Source organism: Anolis carolinensis, chromosome 6 (genome assembly GCF_035594765.1).
Source record: "Anolis carolinensis isolate JA03-04 chromosome 6, rAnoCar3.1.pri, whole genome shotgun sequence".
NCBI lineage: Eukaryota > Metazoa > Chordata > Lepidosauria > Squamata > Dactyloidae > Anolis > Anolis carolinensis.
The window spans coordinates 113,066,786-113,085,418 of record NC_085846.1 but is presented as its reverse complement, the minus strand read 5'-3'; the positions used below and the strand labels follow the sequence as shown (position 1 = coordinate 113,085,418).

The window sequence follows — 18,633 nt, the reverse complement described above, 5'->3', positions numbered from 1 at the left end:
ATTCCAAAAAGATTTGCATATAATTGGACTTGAGCATCCATGGATTTGGGGATCTATGGGGATCCAAATGGACACTAATGATCTTCTGCAACCTGGTTCTCAACCTGTTATGTTATGATTTTTTGCAGTTAAATCTGAATGAATAACTCCAAAATGAGAAATTTGAGAGAAAATTTTATTATTGTTATTATTGTTACTATGAATAATAATATTGCTATTACCATTGTGATTATTATTATTAGTAGTAGTAGTAGTACCAGTAGTAGTAGTGTCATTATTACTGCTATAGTTATTGGTATTGCTGTTGCCATTATGACTGTCTAATTATTATTATTATAATTAGGAGGAAACCATGAAAATGAACAAAATCTGGCTACCACTGTTAAAAAACTCTAAAATCAGGACCGTAATTAAAGAACAACACTCTGAAAATAGGGGAATTCCAGACATGAAACAATCAGGGCCAGCTAACACTGCCTAACAAAGGAAGAAAGCAGCCAGGCTTTGAAGCAGAAAGGCTATTCAATGCTAATCAAGGTGATTAATTGCAACATTCACATTTGACTCCAACAGACAAGAGTTCTTTCTCCCACCCTGGACCTTCTGAAGATATATAAACCTCACTTGCCTAGTTTGTAATAGACCTCACCACCTCTGAGGATGCCTGCCATAGATGTGGGCGAAATGTCAGGAGATAATGCTTCTGGAACATGGCCATATAGCCTGGAAAACTCACAGCAATCCAGTGATTCTGGCCATGAAAGCCTTTGACAATATGATGATGATGATTAAAATTATGTTTATTTATACCCTGCTTTTTCACTCCACAAGAAGACTCAAAGTGGCTATTAGTGTTAGTACTATTCTGCTATAACAATTACTATTTAAGTATTAGTGCTGATACCATTATTTCAAATTCATATGGAATCATTATCATCAAAATATTAGATTATAACAGGAGTGTGTGCACTAATAGATTAACTGATATTACCTTCACTCTGAAGTAGAAAGATCTTCATGAGAAAATTGAAAAAATTATTGTGATTTAAGTCTTGGGGGGTCCGCAAAAGGGATTTAAAAGGGGGTCCGTGGTACAGTAAAGGTTGAGAAGCACTGATGTACTGCATATCTCAATGTATAAGGTATTGGGGGTAAAAACAAGAATGGAAAGATGCCACTAGAGTTCCTGATCATCTCTTACAAATGTAGGATTAGACAAATCTTTATTGGTAACTGTAAGGGACTAATAACGACTGCCACCAATTTGGAAAGATGCAACCACCAAAGACTCAGGGAGGAGACCTTTTCCTGTGTTTTTCCTTTCTTCTTCTTATTCACTTTAGATGGTAGCATAACTTGGTTTAGAATATATGTGACAGAGGCTTAGATATTGGAAGAACAATAACAAGTTTATTCCGGCACAGAGCTTAGTGGTGACAATGTTGTTTCTCACTTAGATGTATTCTTATTAACAGTTACAATACTAGAATGAGATTAATCAAACTCTCTAAAGTATCACTTCTTTTACTTAAAGTAGTTAAAACATATTCCTCTGCTCCTTTCTAACTGTTACTTCAATGGATCTCTGTGAGTCCAGCGGGGATTGGTTCCCAAAGTCTGAAACTTGGACTATCCAGTGACTTCAAACCACAGTCACCCCTGTGATATACTATCACAGATTCTCTGTGCCTTACCAGGACACAGACTACATTAAATAAGTCACCAAACTTATTTAAAACCGACTCAAAATGAACAATTGAGTCTCCTTGATCCCATCAACCTAGAATCAATCTTCCCTGTGCCTCATCAGAGCACAGACTGACTTTCTTTTTTAAACTCTGCATTTCTTCAACTAAAAAGCAGCTGGCTCCGCCTACTTCTCCATGGCAACCAGCCTCTGAGTGCTGAGATGCAATAACTGTAATACTTACCCTTTTAAAACATAAACACACAATTAAACATAACATCTGTAAACCAAAATTCATACTTCATTACAGTAACCCAGGAGTTTTTTTTTCATATATCATATGTGCTTTGCATATCTCTCTAAACTACATACCGGATTCCTGAGCTAGCTTAAAAGCCTTGCTCTCCGTAAAGGACGTCATCTCGTTGAAGGCTGGAGGAGTTGCACTATTGAAGCCTTTAAAGTGGACGCTTTTGCAGTAGACGATCGTATCGGAGAGCTCCTTTGCAAGCTTTAGTTTCTCACTCTAACAAAAAAAAGGGAATGAAGGCTTCGGGTTAATACTTATTGAATTATTTACCTCTAAGGGGCCCATAAAAGGATATATAGTAAAGGTAAAGGTTTTCCCCTGACATTAAGTCCAGTCGTGTCCGACTCTGGGGGTTGGTGCTCATCTCCATTTCTTAGCCGAAGAGCCGGCGTTGTCCGTAGACACCTCCAAGGTCATGTGGCTGGCATGACTGCATGCAGCACCATTACCTTCCTGCTGGAATGGCACCTATTGATCTACTCACATTTGCATGTTTTCGAACTGCAAGGTTGGCAGAAGATGGGGCTAACGGCAAGAGCTCACTCCGTTCCCCGGATTCGAACCGCCGACCTTTCGGTCAGCAAGTTCAGCAGCTCAGTGATTTAACCTGCTGCCCCACCATATATTTTCCCCCAATAAGGGTGCTTCTACATTGTACAATTAATGCAGTTCAGCCCCACTTTAACTCTCTTTGGTCCCATCTGCACTGCCATATACTCCAGGCTGAACTGCATTACAATGGTCAACACAGACTCGTATAAACCACATTGAACTGGATTATAGGAGTCCATTGCCCTATAACACTATGTAACACAACTCTTGTTCCTGGGTTATACAAGTCATCTTCTAATTTGCTCTGTCATAAAAACATGGAAAAAGTTCATTAAACTGCAAAAACTTTGTTTTTACTAGACATCCTGAAGCACATTTTGCTAAAGTTTTTGAATGGGTATCTCATAGGGTCTCAAGCATTTCAACACACTTTGTGGCAGCCACAAAAATGAAGTTTCTGGGGTAGAACAACTACTTTCAAAGTAAGGACCACACAGTCAAACAGGAAATAACACTTTCAAACCAGGAACAGACAATTTTTCCATGTTGTTACATATGTAATATAATCCAGATCAATGCAGTTAATCTGCATTCTGAAACTGGATTATAGAGCAGTGCAAATAGGAGCATAGAGTTGTGCTGGGATACCTAGGGGGTATCTACACTGCCATATAATCTAGTTTCAGAATGCAGATTAACTGCATTGAACTAGATTACAGGACTGTTTACACTGATATAATCCAGTAGTATGCACTTTATCTACATTCCGAAACTGGATTATGGGTTAGTGTAGACCCAGCCTTAGGCCCCTCCTACACTGCTATGCAACCCAGATTATCAAAGCAGATAATCCACATTATCTGCTTTGAATTGGATTATATGAGTCTACACTGCCATATAATCCAGTTCAAAGCAGATATTCTGGATTTTATATGGCAATGTAGAAGGGGCCTTTATTTCAAAGCTCCAACTATTGGGAATGTCTTTCTGCAATGCCACAGCCAAGAGAACGCTTTGTGGGGCTCACCGTCCTCTTCCTTTCCATTCCTTTCTTCACAATGTCATCTTCCATTTCGGCTGCTTCATCCTCGTCTGAGACTTCTTCTGTTTCTAGGCCAAGCTTCTTTCCTTTCACCAGAATCTTCCCCTTGAGTTGCTAGAGTAGACAAATACAAAGAATACAATTTTCACACATTCCAAAGTATTCCATGAAATAATTCTGCGCTGAAACACACATGATATTTTGGCATGGAAAAAAAAGCGGGTTTTGTACAAAACATATTTCTTTGAGCAGCATGACCCCGCTTCCAAAAATACATGTAAATTAAGAAAACGTGTCTCTGGAAACAATGCTTACCATCCTCCTCAGTAATTAGTAGCATGCTAATGAAGAGAACCATACATTCATTCAATTATCTATTTTGTAAGTTCTACTTGCAATGGCAACTTACAATTTTGTAACTAGCTTGGTGCAATAATAATAATAATAATAATAATAATAATAATAATAATAATAATAATAATAATGCACACTGGGTGCCGTGCCAAAAGATCTCAGCCGGCATTTGGAAACAATAGACATTGACAAAATCACGATCTGCCAACTGCAAAAGGCCACCCTGCTGGGATCTAAACGCATCATCCAAAAATACATCACACAGTCCTAGACACTTGGGAAGTGTTCGACTTGTGATTTTGTGATATGAAATCCAGCATGACTATCTTGTTTGCTGTGTCATACAATATAATAATAATAATAATAGTGTTGTCAAAGACTTTCGTCACAACCACAACTTCTGAGGATGCCTGCCATAGATGTGGGCAAAACGTCAGGAGAGAATGCTTCTGGAACATGGCCATACAGCCAAGAAAACACACAACAACCCCATTACAGTAGAGTCTCACTTATCCAAGCTTCTGGATAATCCAATGCACTTTTGTAGTCAATGTTTTCAATATATCGTGATATTTTGGTGCTAAATTCATAAATACAGTAATTAAAACATAACATTACTGCGTATTGAACTACTTTTTCTCTCAAATTTGTTGCATAACATGAAGTTTTGGTGCTTAATTTGTAAAATCATAACCTAATTTGATGTTTAATAGGCTTTTCCTTAATCCCTCCTTATTATCCAAGATATTCGCTTATCTAAGGCTCTGCCAGCCCATTTAGCTTGGATAAGTGAGACTCTACTGTATTATTACTACTACTATTACTATTACTATTATTATTATTATTATTATTATTATTATTATTATTATTATTATTTACATGCTTCTCTCTGTGGTTCGAGGTGGGATACATAATAAAAACAAGAGATAAGAGTTGTTTAAATGTTTCTTAGGGTGTGTTGACAATGAAGGATTAATGCAGTTTGACACCACTCTAACTGCTCAAGCCCAATGCTATGGAAGTCTAGAAGTTGTAGTTTTACAAGGTCTTTAGCTGTCTCTGCCAAAGGGTGCTTATCCATCACTAAATTATAGTTCCCACGATTTCCATGGTATTGAGCCAGGGCACTTCAAGAGGTGTCAAACTGCATTAATTCTATAATGTAGATGCATCCTTAGACTACATTATGACAATGACAAGAATCCCCAAAATAGATTGCGTACGATGGATTACAACCAGGAGTGGAGCCAATGGCTCCTGACTGACATGGAAGCCACCCGTTTCCCACTGTTAAAATGTGGATAAACTCACCTCTGGTGAAGGGAGCACATTTGCGTTGGGGTCAATGGGTGCCACCAAGAGCATGTCTTTCAAGATGGTATGGAGGTGGTGGGCTATCCTCTTCTGCTGATCAAGGCTGCAGTGGTTCTCCAGGGAGATGATGACGGGATACGGAGAGGTCTGCAGAGAAAGGCCACAAAAAAGAGTAGTCATGAATTTGCTCATACACATCAGTCTCCTCCTATATAGACTCTTTTGACCCTTGATCTATTTTGCAGAACCCAAGTACATAGGACTGAGTGATGACCAGGTCTTGCTCAATAAGAAGCACCTCTGTTGTGGGACAGCCTCTCTAAGAAGGTCCACCAAGTCCATACAATCTATATAAAAAAGTAATGAAATTTCGGCCTAGGACAAAACAACAAAACTACACATTCCAGAAACACTAAACTTGGCAGCACAACCCCTCATCCATGCCTCTACGTTCATACAACAAAAAGAAAAGAAAAATAAAGTCCTAATTAGAGGGAGAGGAATACTTGTCTTTATCCAGTTGCTGCCAGTTAGAAGGCTAAGCTCCGCCCACTTGGTCTCCTAGCAACCCACTCAGCCCAGGGGACAGGCAGAGTTAGGCCTCACTTAGGCCTCTTCCACATTGCCTATAAAATACAGATTATCTGATTTTAACTGGATTATATGGCAGTGTAGACTCAAGGCCCTTCCACACAGCTATATAACCCATTTACAATGGCCTTTATGTCAGGGGAAAACCTTTACCCTTTGCCTTAATTACCACCAATTCCTCAATAATTTATTTCCCATACCACCATACTTTGCCACAGCAACGCGTGGCCGGGCACAGCTAGTGCTTAATATTAAACATGCTAATGAAAAAAAACCATTAATTCATTCAAATGTAGCATTTTAGCTGGAAAAATATAATGGAGACAATGCGAGTTCGAGATCCACTTTACTAGTTTAGAAGGTTAAACTAATTTCGGAGGTGAAAAACAGGCCTGTTGACGCATGACTTGGGCCCAATCTACAGTGTCATATAATGTAATTTGAAATTGCACTATATAATGTAGTTCAATGCTTTTAAACTGCATTATATGTGTCTACTCCAGTGGTTCGCAACCTGTGGTTCATAGACCACCAGTGGTCCGCAAGAACTAAAATATGGTCCACAGCCTCACGGAAAATAACATAGCCCAACCCAAAAAAAATTCTTGGTGCCTTTTTAGGCCTGTTCCTGGGGTTATTTGGGGTGCTGGTTCAGAAAATTACATTGGATAGACCACATCAGCTCTCGATTATTACATGTGGTTTTCTGTGGGCGAGCAGATGGCGACTATTGAATGGCATATGTTCTGTATCAGAAACTAGAGCTAATGTGGTCTATCCAATGCAGTTTTCTGAATTAGCACCCCAAATAACCAAACCAAAGCTAAAGTTGACCAGAAACTGGTTTGTAACCCTTTTGGTACTAATGTTGGAGAGTGGTCCCTGGTCAAGTGGTCCCTGGTCAAAAAAAGGTTGGGTACCACTGGTCTTTGACCATATCAGAGTTTCAAATTGCGTATGAGTCTACACTGTCATGTAATCAAGTTTAATCTGCATTGTAATAGTAGATGGGGCCTGACTTAATAGTGACATTTCTGTGCAGTTTTCAATGACTACTTGCACTTTAGTGTTTTCTTCTATCATCATCATCATCATCAATTAATGTTCTTGTTGTTATTTCCCATTTCTCATGGCTTGATGAAGAGTACACCAGATATTAATGTGTACAAAGAGATATTCTGCACAGAATATTTTTTGTGCAGAAAATAATGTGTTATGCTAAACAAAATGTTACTTTTTGGGTGCAGGGAAAAATAATCACCCAAGACATCTTTTAGTGCAAATGGATTTCCCAAAAGAAACGTAAACAATCCTATGGTTTTTGGGACCTCACTTTGATATTTGAGATACTTGAGAGGTATGAGTATCTTTTGCACTACAATGGGAATTGAATCCATAAGGTTCATTTGGAAAAGGGAGCTGTTCTTACTTTGAAAGCATAGTCCCTGATGGCTTTTATGGCGTCGGAGAAAAGGATCTTGGAGGTGAGTGTGTAGCCATGGTAAATGATCGGCTCAGAATTGGGGCCGTCCCAGCAGTCCAGCTCCACACATCGGCAGCCCTTTGTCAGGGCCCTGAAAATAAAGGAATATAGACCTATTAGGACAGAGAGAGATCATCCTGCTTTAAAAAAGAAAGCTGCAGACCCAGAACACTGAAATATCACTTTCTTTAAAAAAAAAAAACTACAAGAATTCTCCAAGTTGCTTCTGGAAATGATGGTCTTTTCCAAGTTCTAGTCCTAGTTGCCTCTCAATGTGAAATGAAGGACCTCTGGCCCAAGAATATCATTGTTGTCTAGAGATGACATATTTTGCAGGCCATAGATATCATCACATTTTTACTTTTTATCTTGCTTTAATTTTATAAGCTTACTTGTGTATCACATTGAGAGAAAGAGGGGATACAAAAGGCATGGACAAACTTTGACCCTCTTTGGAGGGCTGGTATGCTGTTAGGAATTGTGGGAGTTGAAGTGTAAAACACCTGGAGGGCCATATGTGCGATCTCACAGAGACCACACTAAAGAAATAGATCTGCTATTAGTATTGCTGTCAAGTTGACTTCAATGCATGGCAACCCGATGAATGACAGGCTCCCAAGAGCCCAAGTTATCAGCTGTCATGCTCAGGTCTTACAAACCCAAGGCCGTGGCTTCCTCAATTGTATTAATCCACTTGTACTACATAATTGGACAGCTTTGGACTTTACTTTTACCTCTGAGCAGGGCAGCAACTAAACATTCTTTCAGCTTGAGTCAAATTGGATTGTTGGTAGGTATGTAGACAGACAGAGATAAGATAGATGGGATAGATAGAGATAAGGAAAACAGAGATCAGGAAGGAAGGAAGGAAGGAAGGAAGGAAGGAAGGAAGGAAGGGAGGGAGGGAGGGAGATATAAAGTAAATAGATCAGATAGAAGACAGAAATATAATAATGTGTTGTCGAAGGCTTTCATGGCTGGTGAAATGTGGGCGAAACGTCAGGAGAGAATACTTCTGGAACATGGCCACACAGCCCGAAAGACATACAGCAACCCAGAAACATGATAGATATAGATAGATAGATAGATAGATAGATAGATAGATAGATAGATAGATGATAGACAGACAGATAAAGGAAGGAAGACAGATTTCACTAGTTCCTTTCCAGGAAAAGGAAATAAATAGGCTCACTGTGCATGTATATTTCCTCTGTTGTGTGTTATCATTTTTAAGTTATGACAACCTTTTCATGAGATTTCTTTGGCATGATTTGCACATTGTCTGAAGCTGAAAAGGATGTGTCTTGCCCAAGGTCACCAACTGGAACTGGGTAAGTAGGGGCTCAAATGGTGGACTTCCTGCATCCTAATCCAAAAATGCAACCCTCTGCACCACATGAGTTCTCTGAGGCATTGCCCTTCACACATTGGTCTACCATTAGATCTACCATGTTGCACCATACCTGATGTAGGCCTCTGTGCTGCTGGGCCCCTTCAGTTGATCCTCCATGAGGTAGGTATTGTGTGAAGATGAAATATAATAATTACTGAGTGGCTGGTTCATGTCCTGGTAGATCCGGCTGTGATCCTGATTGAATATGTTCCCATCAGCTGACAGAAGATACATCTGGAAGCCATCCTTGGTCATAGATCGTTGACCTTTGACTGCAGGAGAAAAGGAGAATGTGTAGTTTATAGAGAAAATAAGCACAAAGGACAAAACAACTTTGTAGGGCATACAGGCACATCTGATTCCCACAACTAGCATTGTTGCACCAACAGCAGAAAGAAAAGTTGTAGGGAAATGAAAAGGAAGATGATGTCTATGGATCCAAAGAACCATAGAAGGACTAGCTAAGGCAATAGCTCTCCCATAACTTCTTGATTATATGAATTCACACTGGGAAAATAGAGAACCCTTATGGTGAGGTGGATTGAGCATTGCATCATGACTCTGGAGGCCAAGGTTTAATTCCCTGCTTGGCCATGAAGTCCAGTGAGTGGTCAATGACAGAGGAAAACTTTCTCAATCTGAAGTCAATGGCAAACTTATTCTAACAAATGTTAGAATAGAAAACCATGTAATAGGTTCACTCTAAGGTCTCCAAATGTCTCAAAGGCACATAACAAGGATTACTGGGATCATATCAAGAAACAGGCAGCACAAGTGAGCCTCTGAGTATCCCAACCAATGAAAGTTACAATTTACAGAAATGCTGGAGCTGTCATGGGATCTGACTATTGGGCCATCTAGCTCAGTATTCATTTATTTATTAGATTTGTATCTCGCCTTTCTCCCAAGGTAGGATTGAAGACATCTGAACAATAATTTAATCAAGATGAATTTAAAACATTACAATATCTGCCAGGATTTGGTTCCAGGACCTCCAGTTGATAACAAAATCCATGGATATTCAGGTCCCATTGATGATATTATTATTATTATTATTATTATTATTATTATTATTATTATTATTATTATTATTGTATGACACAACAAACGAGATAGATATGCTGGATTTCGTATCACAAAATCACAAGTCGAACACTTCCCAAGTGTCTAGGACTGTGCAATGTATTTTTGGATGCTGCGTGCAGATCCCAATAGGGTGGCCTTTTGCAGTTGGCAGATTGTAATTTTGTCAATGTTTATTGTTTCCAAATGCCGGCTGAGATCTTTTGGCATGGCACCCAGTGTGCCCATCACCACCGGGACCACCTGCACTGGTTTCTGCCAGAGTCTTTGGAGTTCAATCTTGAGGTCCTGATAGCGGCTGAATTTTTTCTGTTTTTTTCTTTCTCGTCAATGTGATTATCACTTTTTTCTTTTCCATAACTGTTGTTGTTGTTGTTGTTGTTGTTGTTGTTATTATTATTATTATTATTATTATTACTACTACTACTACTACTACTACTACTATTATTTCTATCCCGCTTTTCTCCTGTGGGTGGAATTCAAATAGTAATATCGTGTCTTGTATATAAAATCACAGAATCAAATTTTTCTTTAAAAACATATTTCCCTGTGGTCACAGGAGAGACATTTCCAATTATCTGATGCCAGAGATCAAAAGAAGAGGAATCTATCACTCATAAGTCTGATCATGATGGGCTTCCCAAAGCCACGTGCGACATCATACACAAAGATGCAAAGATTACACTATGTAACCTTGTCTTTGTTCCTTGGTTATAAATGTCACTTGTTAATTGGTTCTATCATAAAAACATGAAAAAAGTTCATTAACCTGCCAAAACTTTGTTTTTGCAGGAGGGACATCCTGCAGCACATTTTGCTATATTTTTTCAATGAATATCTCATAAAGTCTCAACCAATTCAACATCGTTTGAGGCAGCCACAAAAAATAAATGTCTGAAGTATGACAGCTACTTTCAAAGTACAACACAATTAAAAAGGAAATAAGACTTTCAAACCTGGAAAAGAAAATGTTTCAAATTTTGTTACATGGTGTTATCAATCAACAAAATAACTCAAGGATTGTAAACCTACCAGCTTTGTTGGGTTCATATTTCTCGATCAGAGAGAGCGCCAGTTTGGGCGAAGCGTTCTTCTCATGTTGCTGAGTTCGGAGGAAGCCCACCAGATCGTCCAGAGACATGGTCTTTTTGCCCTTGGACTGTTCTGAGAAGATCCGGTCTATCTCTTTTCGCTCCATCAGTATCTTATAGAAGATCTCTATCTCGTCGTCTTCCAAGGTGTTTGTCTTAGACTTGTCACATTGCTGTGAATGCAGAGAGAAGAAGTAAATCCCTTCTTTCTTTTTTGGTTGGGGCCTCAGGCAGGGCTAGATAATGCAAAACAGAGTCATCACTTTGCAAACAGTCGCTTTTGCTGCCGAAGGATGACAATCCAGTCGGTGCCAAGGAAATGTCTCATTTTTTCTTTCTCATCCGACCTAAGCTTGAGTCAAGATTTGGGGGGGGGGGGGGGGATTGGATATCTGAGCAGAAGCAGAGTTGGAATTTGGGTTGCATTTGGGAAGCATTAGTAGGTCTAAAATATTTCATACCAATCTCAGGAGAACCTTCAGACCAAAATGAATAAAAGCCCATTGCAGAACTATGCTATTTGAGCCAGAAATGTGCTTTCCTTCCTCTAGTGACATTTGTGAAATAGATCCGGGGTCTAAAAGCTCATCTTATGAACTATCTTGCAATTTACCACCCAAGAATTCAGTGGTGAATTGGAAAGCTCATGAACTTGAATGTATACTGTAGTTGTTTTTCTTAATCTTTTTATCCTATTATGTTTATATTACTGTTGTACTCTGATTCCATAGCACTTAGCCACGGCACATCTATCCTTTGTTATAGGCCTACCAGCTTCATTGTTTTATAGATGACACTGGATCAATATTGTGGTGGAACAATGGGTTAAACCCTTGTGCCGGCTGAACTGCTGAATTGAAGCTTTACGGTTTGAATCCACAAGACAAGGTGAGCTCCCATCTGTCAGCTTTCTATGCGGGGACATGAGAGAAGCCCTCCCCCCCCCCTTGCAGGATGGTAACATATCCAGGCATCCCCTAAGCAACGTCTTTGAAAACAGCCAGTTCTCTCACACGAGAAGCGACTTGCCTCAATTCACTTCTGACACTATATATACACATAATATTTAATTGCAAATCAAAGCTTGCTCTCCCATCAGGCATGAAGAAGTCAATTGATGGGAGGGCAATTTTGACTTGTCTAGGGTTCTCGAATACAGTGGATCCTCTCTATCCACTTGGGTGCCAAAAACATGAGTGCTAGTCCCATTATATATAATAGCCTAGTACTATGGTCTCCCTTATATAAAATGGTGAAATCGGGGTTTACCATTGGGATTTTTTAAATATATATTTCTTGGCATGGCTGGTTGAATCCTTGGGTGCTGAATCTATGGATACAGCAGACTGACTACAAATTCAAATCAGCTTCTATAAGGTTTTCAAATAATATATTCAAACAAATATCAGCCCTCTTTTTAAATAGGTTTTCTGAACTTAGGCCTCCACTTTGCCCAGGAAATCCATCCAATGAATTAATAACAGAGCATGTAAATTTTACTTTTGGAGAGGGGGCTACAATCCTCCCCTCCAAAAAAATAATCCAGTCTCTGTTCCTACAAGAGTATATTCTTTAGTGGCTACTTATTCGATCCATGTCTACTCAAAAGTAAATCCCAACAAGTTTAATAGTATTTATTCTTCGGTAAATATGGACAAGGATGCACTTTGATGTTTATTGCAATTCTTTGCGGGCTGTGGCGCAGGCTGGTTAGCAGCCAGCTGCAACAAATCACTCTGACCAAGAGGTCATGAGTTCGAGGCCAGCCTGGTGCCTACGTCTGTATATCTCTGTTCTATGTTAAGGCATTGAATGTTTGCCTTATATGTGTAACTAGCTGTGCCCGGCCACGCGTTGCTGTGGCAAAATGGTGGTGTTATTGGTTAAAAATTGTTGTGTAATTTTTATTTGATGTTATTTGTATTTTTTTTATTAATTTTATTGTAAGTTATCTTTTTATTTATTATATTTTATTATTTTCTTGCATTATTTTTAGTTATTTTTTGTTATTATAGTATTTTATTGTATTAATTTTTAGTGTTTTTAATTATTTTTTAGTGTTTTTTTATTATTTTTTATTGGGTTGCTAGGAGACCAAGTTGGAGGAGCTTAGCCTTCTAACTGGCAGCAATTGGATAAAAGCAATTATTCCTCTCTCTCTGATTAGGACTTTATTTTTCTTTTCTTTTTGTTGTATCAACCTAGAGGCGTGGATGATGGGTTGTGTTGTCAAATTTCGAGGTTGGGGGGCCTGTAGTTTTGTTGTTTTGTGGGTCGCCGTGATGCCATCACTCTTTTATATATATAGATGTGATCTGCCCTGAGTCCCCTTCGGGGAGAGAAGGGTGGAACATAAATACTGTAAATAAATATCATGTCCATATTTCAATATTAATACTGTGCTTATTTGAAAGGAAATCCTTGTGCTTCTGGAAACGTGAACAAACAGATTTATTTGATCTATCGATACAAGGAAATAACATTGGTCTTACCTCGAAAATCTGCCGCGCGTAGTTGTCGTCTACTTGGATGTTGATTTCCTTCAGGAAGTCCTTGAGCTCATTCAGCGACATTTTGTTGTCCTTATTCTTATCTGCCTTTCTCAAGCAGGCATGGATCCAGCTGTTTGAATGGATTATTAAGGAATATAACAACATCAGGAAAGAGGTTCCCTCCCCAAAGTTTCATCCTAAGCTTTGAACCTACAAGACTCTTTGGAGGAGGTATGGGCAAACTTCGGCCCTCCGGGTATTTTGGACTCCAACTCCCACAATTCCTAACAGCCTATCGGCTGTTAGGAATTGTGGGAGTTGGAGTCCAAAACACCTGGAGGGAGGACCCAAGTTTGCTCATGCCTACCTTAAAGTGTTAGTTTCTGAATGCATCCTTCGTCTCCTTGCTAAATTTGTTCCCCAAACTTCAATTTTATTCCAGAGAAGCCTGAGAGTTAAGTACATTTCTTGTTGTGTATTCCTTCAGAACTGCCTTAGGGTTTTCGTGCCAAGTATTGTTCAGAAGAGGTTTGCCATCATTTTCCTCTGAGGCTGAGAGAGTGTGACTTGCCCAAGGTCACTCAATTAGTTTCAGGGTTAAAAGTCTCCAGCCACTCAAGTCTCCAGCCACTGGCTCCTTAGTTATCCAAAAATATATACACACTATATTTGTATATAATTATCTTCAAGGCTGTAAGGAGTCAAATGAGCTCTTTCTCCCAGCTTCCAAAATGGGTCATTGTATTTTTTTAAACTACTTTTTAAACCTTAACATTTTAAAAGTCAGCATGAGGTTTGCCACTGCTTACAAGCTTCTAAATTTAGCCAGATTTGAGGCTTTGGGGTTAAGTCCATTTCAAACTTACTGAAAGCTGTCATTAGTTTAAAATGATACTTAGCCGGGAGCGCTCATTCTGACTCTGCAGGGCACATGGCAAAGGTTTTGCTCCAAGTTGCAATTATCTGGTTTATAATGACCCAGCATGGCGCATTCATATTCTCATTATGCTGGAGGAATCGTGAAGGAACCACCCAAAATCTGATGAAATATCTGATTTACAGTGATACACTCACATGACTAGACGTATTTCCTTGCAAATTCACATGCCAAATGCGTCTCATGGTTGTGCGACCTAGACCATTATAGATAAAGGTTTCCCCTGATGTTAAGTCCAGTCATGTCTGACTCTGGGGGTTGGTGCTCATCTCCATTTCTAAGCCGAAGAACCGGTGTTGTCCGTAGGCACCTCCAAGGTCATGTGGCCATTGGCATGACTGCATGGAGTGCTGTTACCTTCCCGCCAGAGCAGTACCTATTGATCTACTCACATTGGCATGTTTTCTAACTGCTACGTTGGCAGGAGCTGGAACTAACAGCGGGCGCTCATTCCGCTCCCGGGATTTGAACCTGGGACCTTTCGGTCTGCAAGTTCAGCAGCTCAGCACTTTAACGCACTTCGCCACCGGGGCTCCCTAGACCATTATAAAACCTCCAAAAGAGACTATGGCCCCATCTACACTGCCGTATAATCCAGTTTCGGAATCCAGTTGAAGTGATTCAAAGTTATGGAATATCCTGGGAGCTAGAGGCACTTTGGCAGAGAAGCGTAAAGACTTTGCAAAACTACAATTGCCATGATTCCATAGCATTGATCCATAGCAATTCAAGGGGCATTAAACTGCATTGATTCTACAGTGTAGATGCACCCTGAGGCCTAGGATTTTGTAGGGTTGGTCATTACAAAACAGCCCTCCCCAATTCAGGTAGTATTACTACTACTATTACACTATGTAACAAAATTTGAAACAATTTCTGTTCCTGGTTTGATAGTGTTATTTCCTACTTAATTGTGCAGAACTTACTCTGAAAGTAGTTGTCATACTCCAGATACATTGTTTTTGTGGCTGCCACAAACTCTGTTGAATTGGTTGAGACTCTATGAGCTATTCATTGAAAAACGATAGCATTTTGTGCCGCAGAACCTCCTGCAAAAACAAAGTTTTTGCAGTTTAATAAGCTATTTCCATGTTTGCATGATAGAACCAATTAGGAAATTACCTCGTACATTTATAACACAGGAACAAAAATTGTGTTACACAGTGTTATTGTTATTATTATCCCATTTTTTCACTCTAAAAGGAGACTCAAAGCAGCAATAGATATGCTGGACTGCATTTCCTATCATCCTGATACACATTGCTCACACAGGTTAGATATTATGGGATTTTAGCAGGAAACAAGCTGATGGATGGTGGGGGGGAGGCTGTTTGTTGCATTTCTTCAAGTCACCTCTGATATATGGTAGCCTTTTATAAGATTTTCTTGATAAGATGTATTCAGAGGAGGTTTGCCATTGCCTCCCATTCTTGAGTGGCAATTTGAACTCTGGTCTTCCAAAGTCAGAGGACAACATTTAAAGCATTACATCACATCTACATTATAAAATTAATGCAGTTTGGCACCATTTTAAGTGCCATGGCTCAATGCTATGGAGTGGTAATGTTACAAAATCTTCAGCCTCTTCTGCCAAAGAGTGTTGGTGCCTCCTCAAACTACAAATCCCAGGATTCCGCAGTAGTTAAAGTGGTATCAAACTGCACCAATTCTGCAATGCAGACACACCCTTTGTCTCATCACTACTGTAGCCAACTTCCAAAGATCCCTAACTTAATGGCTCGTCAAGAAAGAAATGAAAGGATACTGTTGCAATTTCTGCCTCTGGTTCAAGTTGTTGTTCTTGGCGATGATCTTTCTCAGCCCGGAGACCCAGTGGTTGGCGTCGGCTTCAGAGGCAGCGATGAGGTCCAGGTTTGTCTTGTCGCCTTTGAAGATGATTGAAAAGCAGCGGTTTTCAGGTACATCCTTGACGTATTTCTTCATCCCTTCCGTCTTGTGGCCTGCCCTCACTTCCTGGATGTCCTCAATGGAGACTGTGAAAATAAACAGGGCATTTGTTATCGTTGCAAAAACATTGCATCTATGCCAAAGGTATGGATATTACTAAATAACATTTTTCTTTCTCAGCCACCTCCCCCCCCCCATAAGGTCTTCCCCAAATAGTCCTGCAAACCCTAAAATAAAATTTGGGGCTGCATCTAGAATTAATGCAGTTTGACACCACTTTTAATTGCTATGAAAACTTTGATGCTATACTTTGGTGCCAGGATCATTTTGTAGAGAAGGCTAAAGACCTTGTAAATCTACATCTTCCATGATTCCATAGTGCTGAGCCATGACAATTAAAGTGGTGTTAAACTGCATTAATGCTACAGTATAGATGAGCGGGGGGCCCCTGGTGGCACAGTGTGTTAAAGCACTGAACTGCTGAACCTGCAGACCAAAAGATCCCAGGTTCAAATTCCAGGAGCGTAATGAGCGCCTGCTGTTAGCCTCATCTCCTGCTAACCTAGAAGTTCGAAAGCATGCAAATATGAGTAGATCAATAGGTACTGCTCCAGCGGGAAGGTAACGGCGCTCCATGCAGTCATGCCGGCCACATGACCTTGGAGGTGTCTACAGACAACGCCGGCTCTTCATCTTAGAAATGGAGATGAGCACCAACCTCCAGAGTCAGACACAACTGGACTTAACGTCAGGGGAAAACCTTTACCTTTACTATAGATTAGAAGAGGTGCAAAAAAGAGCCTCAAAGCTCAGGAAAACTTGTATAAAGGCAGGAATACCAATTAAAGAAGATTGGACAGGGAAGATATGGAAACTCAAAGAAATTGACAAGTTAACTGTTGTTGCTTTTTGGAAGGATACATAATTGGACCCTTTTTATGAACAATGGAAACCTTTCTATCCATATGTATCAGAAGGAGAGGAAAATACTTTATGGACAGGTTGGAAGTGAAGTATCTTGCATTTGTCCCTGTTGAACTAACAAAATGAAGTTCAACAGGGACAAATGCAAGATACTTCACTTCGGCAGAAAAAATGGAAATCAAAGATACAAAATGGGGGACGCCTGGCTTGACAGCAGTGTGTGCGAAAAAGACCTTGGAGTCCTCATGGACAACAAGTTAAACATGAGCCAACAATGTGATGCGGCAGCTAAAAAAGCCAATGGGATTCTGGCCTGCATCAATAGGGGAATAGCGTCTAGATCCAGGGAAGTCCTGCTCCCCTCTATTCTGCCTTGGTCAGACCACACCTGGAATCACACTGTGTCCAATTTTGGGCACCACAGTTGAAGGGAGATGTTGACAAGCTGGAAAGCGTCCAGAGGAGGGCGACTAAAATGATTAAGGGTCTGGAGAACAAGCCCTATGAGGAGCGGCTTAAAGAACTGGGCATGTTTAGCCTGCAGAAGAGAAGGCTGAGAGGAGACATGATAGCCATGTACAAATACGTGAAGGGAAGTCATAGGGAGGAGGGAGCAAGCTTGTTTTCTGCTGCCCTGCAGACTAGGACACAATGGAACAATGGCTTCAAACTACAGGGAAGGAGATTCCACCTGAACATCAGGAAGAACTTTCTCACTGTGAGAAGGGCTGTTCGACAGTGGAACTCTCTCCCCCGGACTGTGGTGGAGGCTCCTTCTTTGGAGGCTTTTAAGCAGAGGCTGGATGGCCATCTGTCGGGGGTGCTTTGAATGCGATTTCCTGCTTCTTAGCGGGGGGTTGGACTAGATGGCCCATGAGGTCTCTTCCAACTCTACTATTCTATGATTCTATGACTCTATGAAGGCATACAAACTGTTGGGATATTCATTTGTTAAAGTGAAAACAAGCAGAAGTAATTAACATGCTGGATATTAGTGGAAGAAAATGTGCTAAACTAGAGCGAAGCCAACAAAGGGGAAGCAGGAGATCCTAATCTATGTTCATACATGTTTATACGAGATTCATGTAATTAAGACGTTGGAGGTAACTCAATTCAGGAATGTTGCAATTGCACAGGAGTCGTAGTTTACAAGGTCTTTAGCCTTTTCTGCCAAAGAGTGCTGGTCCCTCCAAAAACTGCAACTTCCCTTATTCCATAGCATTGAGCCATAGCAGTTAGAATTGGATGAGAACCTTGGAGGTAATCTAACCCAGCTCTTTGCTCTGTGCACAAATGCTTTAATTGCATGGGATTTGTATTTTTATAAGGTCTTTAACCTTCTCTGCCCAAGGCTGCTGGTGCTTCACCAAACTACAAACCTTATCATTCCATAGCATTGAGTACTCTCAATAGTATTATTGGTTTCAACTATGTATGCACTATTTCTATGTTCAATTCTATTTTAATGTTTA

At 40.0% G+C, this 18,633-nt stretch overlaps 1 protein-coding gene across 4 annotated transcripts in view; it reads right to left on the bottom strand.

Moving 5' to 3' along the window:
- The window catches only part of plcd1 (phospholipase C delta 1), a 57,476-nt gene that overhangs the window by 10,727 nt on the left and 28,116 nt on the right, over positions 1 to 18,633 (bottom strand). For all 4 annotated transcript variants that reach the window (XM_003221894.4, XM_062957358.1, XM_008112210.3 and 1 more), the window contains 8 exons: positions 16,095 to 16,323; positions 13,393 to 13,522; positions 10,842 to 11,073; positions 8,797 to 8,998; positions 7,280 to 7,424; positions 5,257 to 5,406; positions 3,577 to 3,705; positions 2,060 to 2,213 (listed from right to left, as the gene is read on the bottom strand). In XM_003221894.4, the coding sequence (XP_003221942.1) occupies positions 2,060 to 2,213; positions 3,577 to 3,705; positions 5,257 to 5,406; positions 7,280 to 7,424; positions 8,797 to 8,998; positions 10,842 to 11,073; positions 13,393 to 13,522; positions 16,095 to 16,323 (1,371 nt within the window). The remainder of the gene's footprint in view (positions 1 to 2,059; positions 2,214 to 3,576; positions 3,706 to 5,256; positions 5,407 to 7,279; positions 7,425 to 8,796; positions 8,999 to 10,841; positions 11,074 to 13,392; positions 13,523 to 16,094; positions 16,324 to 18,633) is intronic.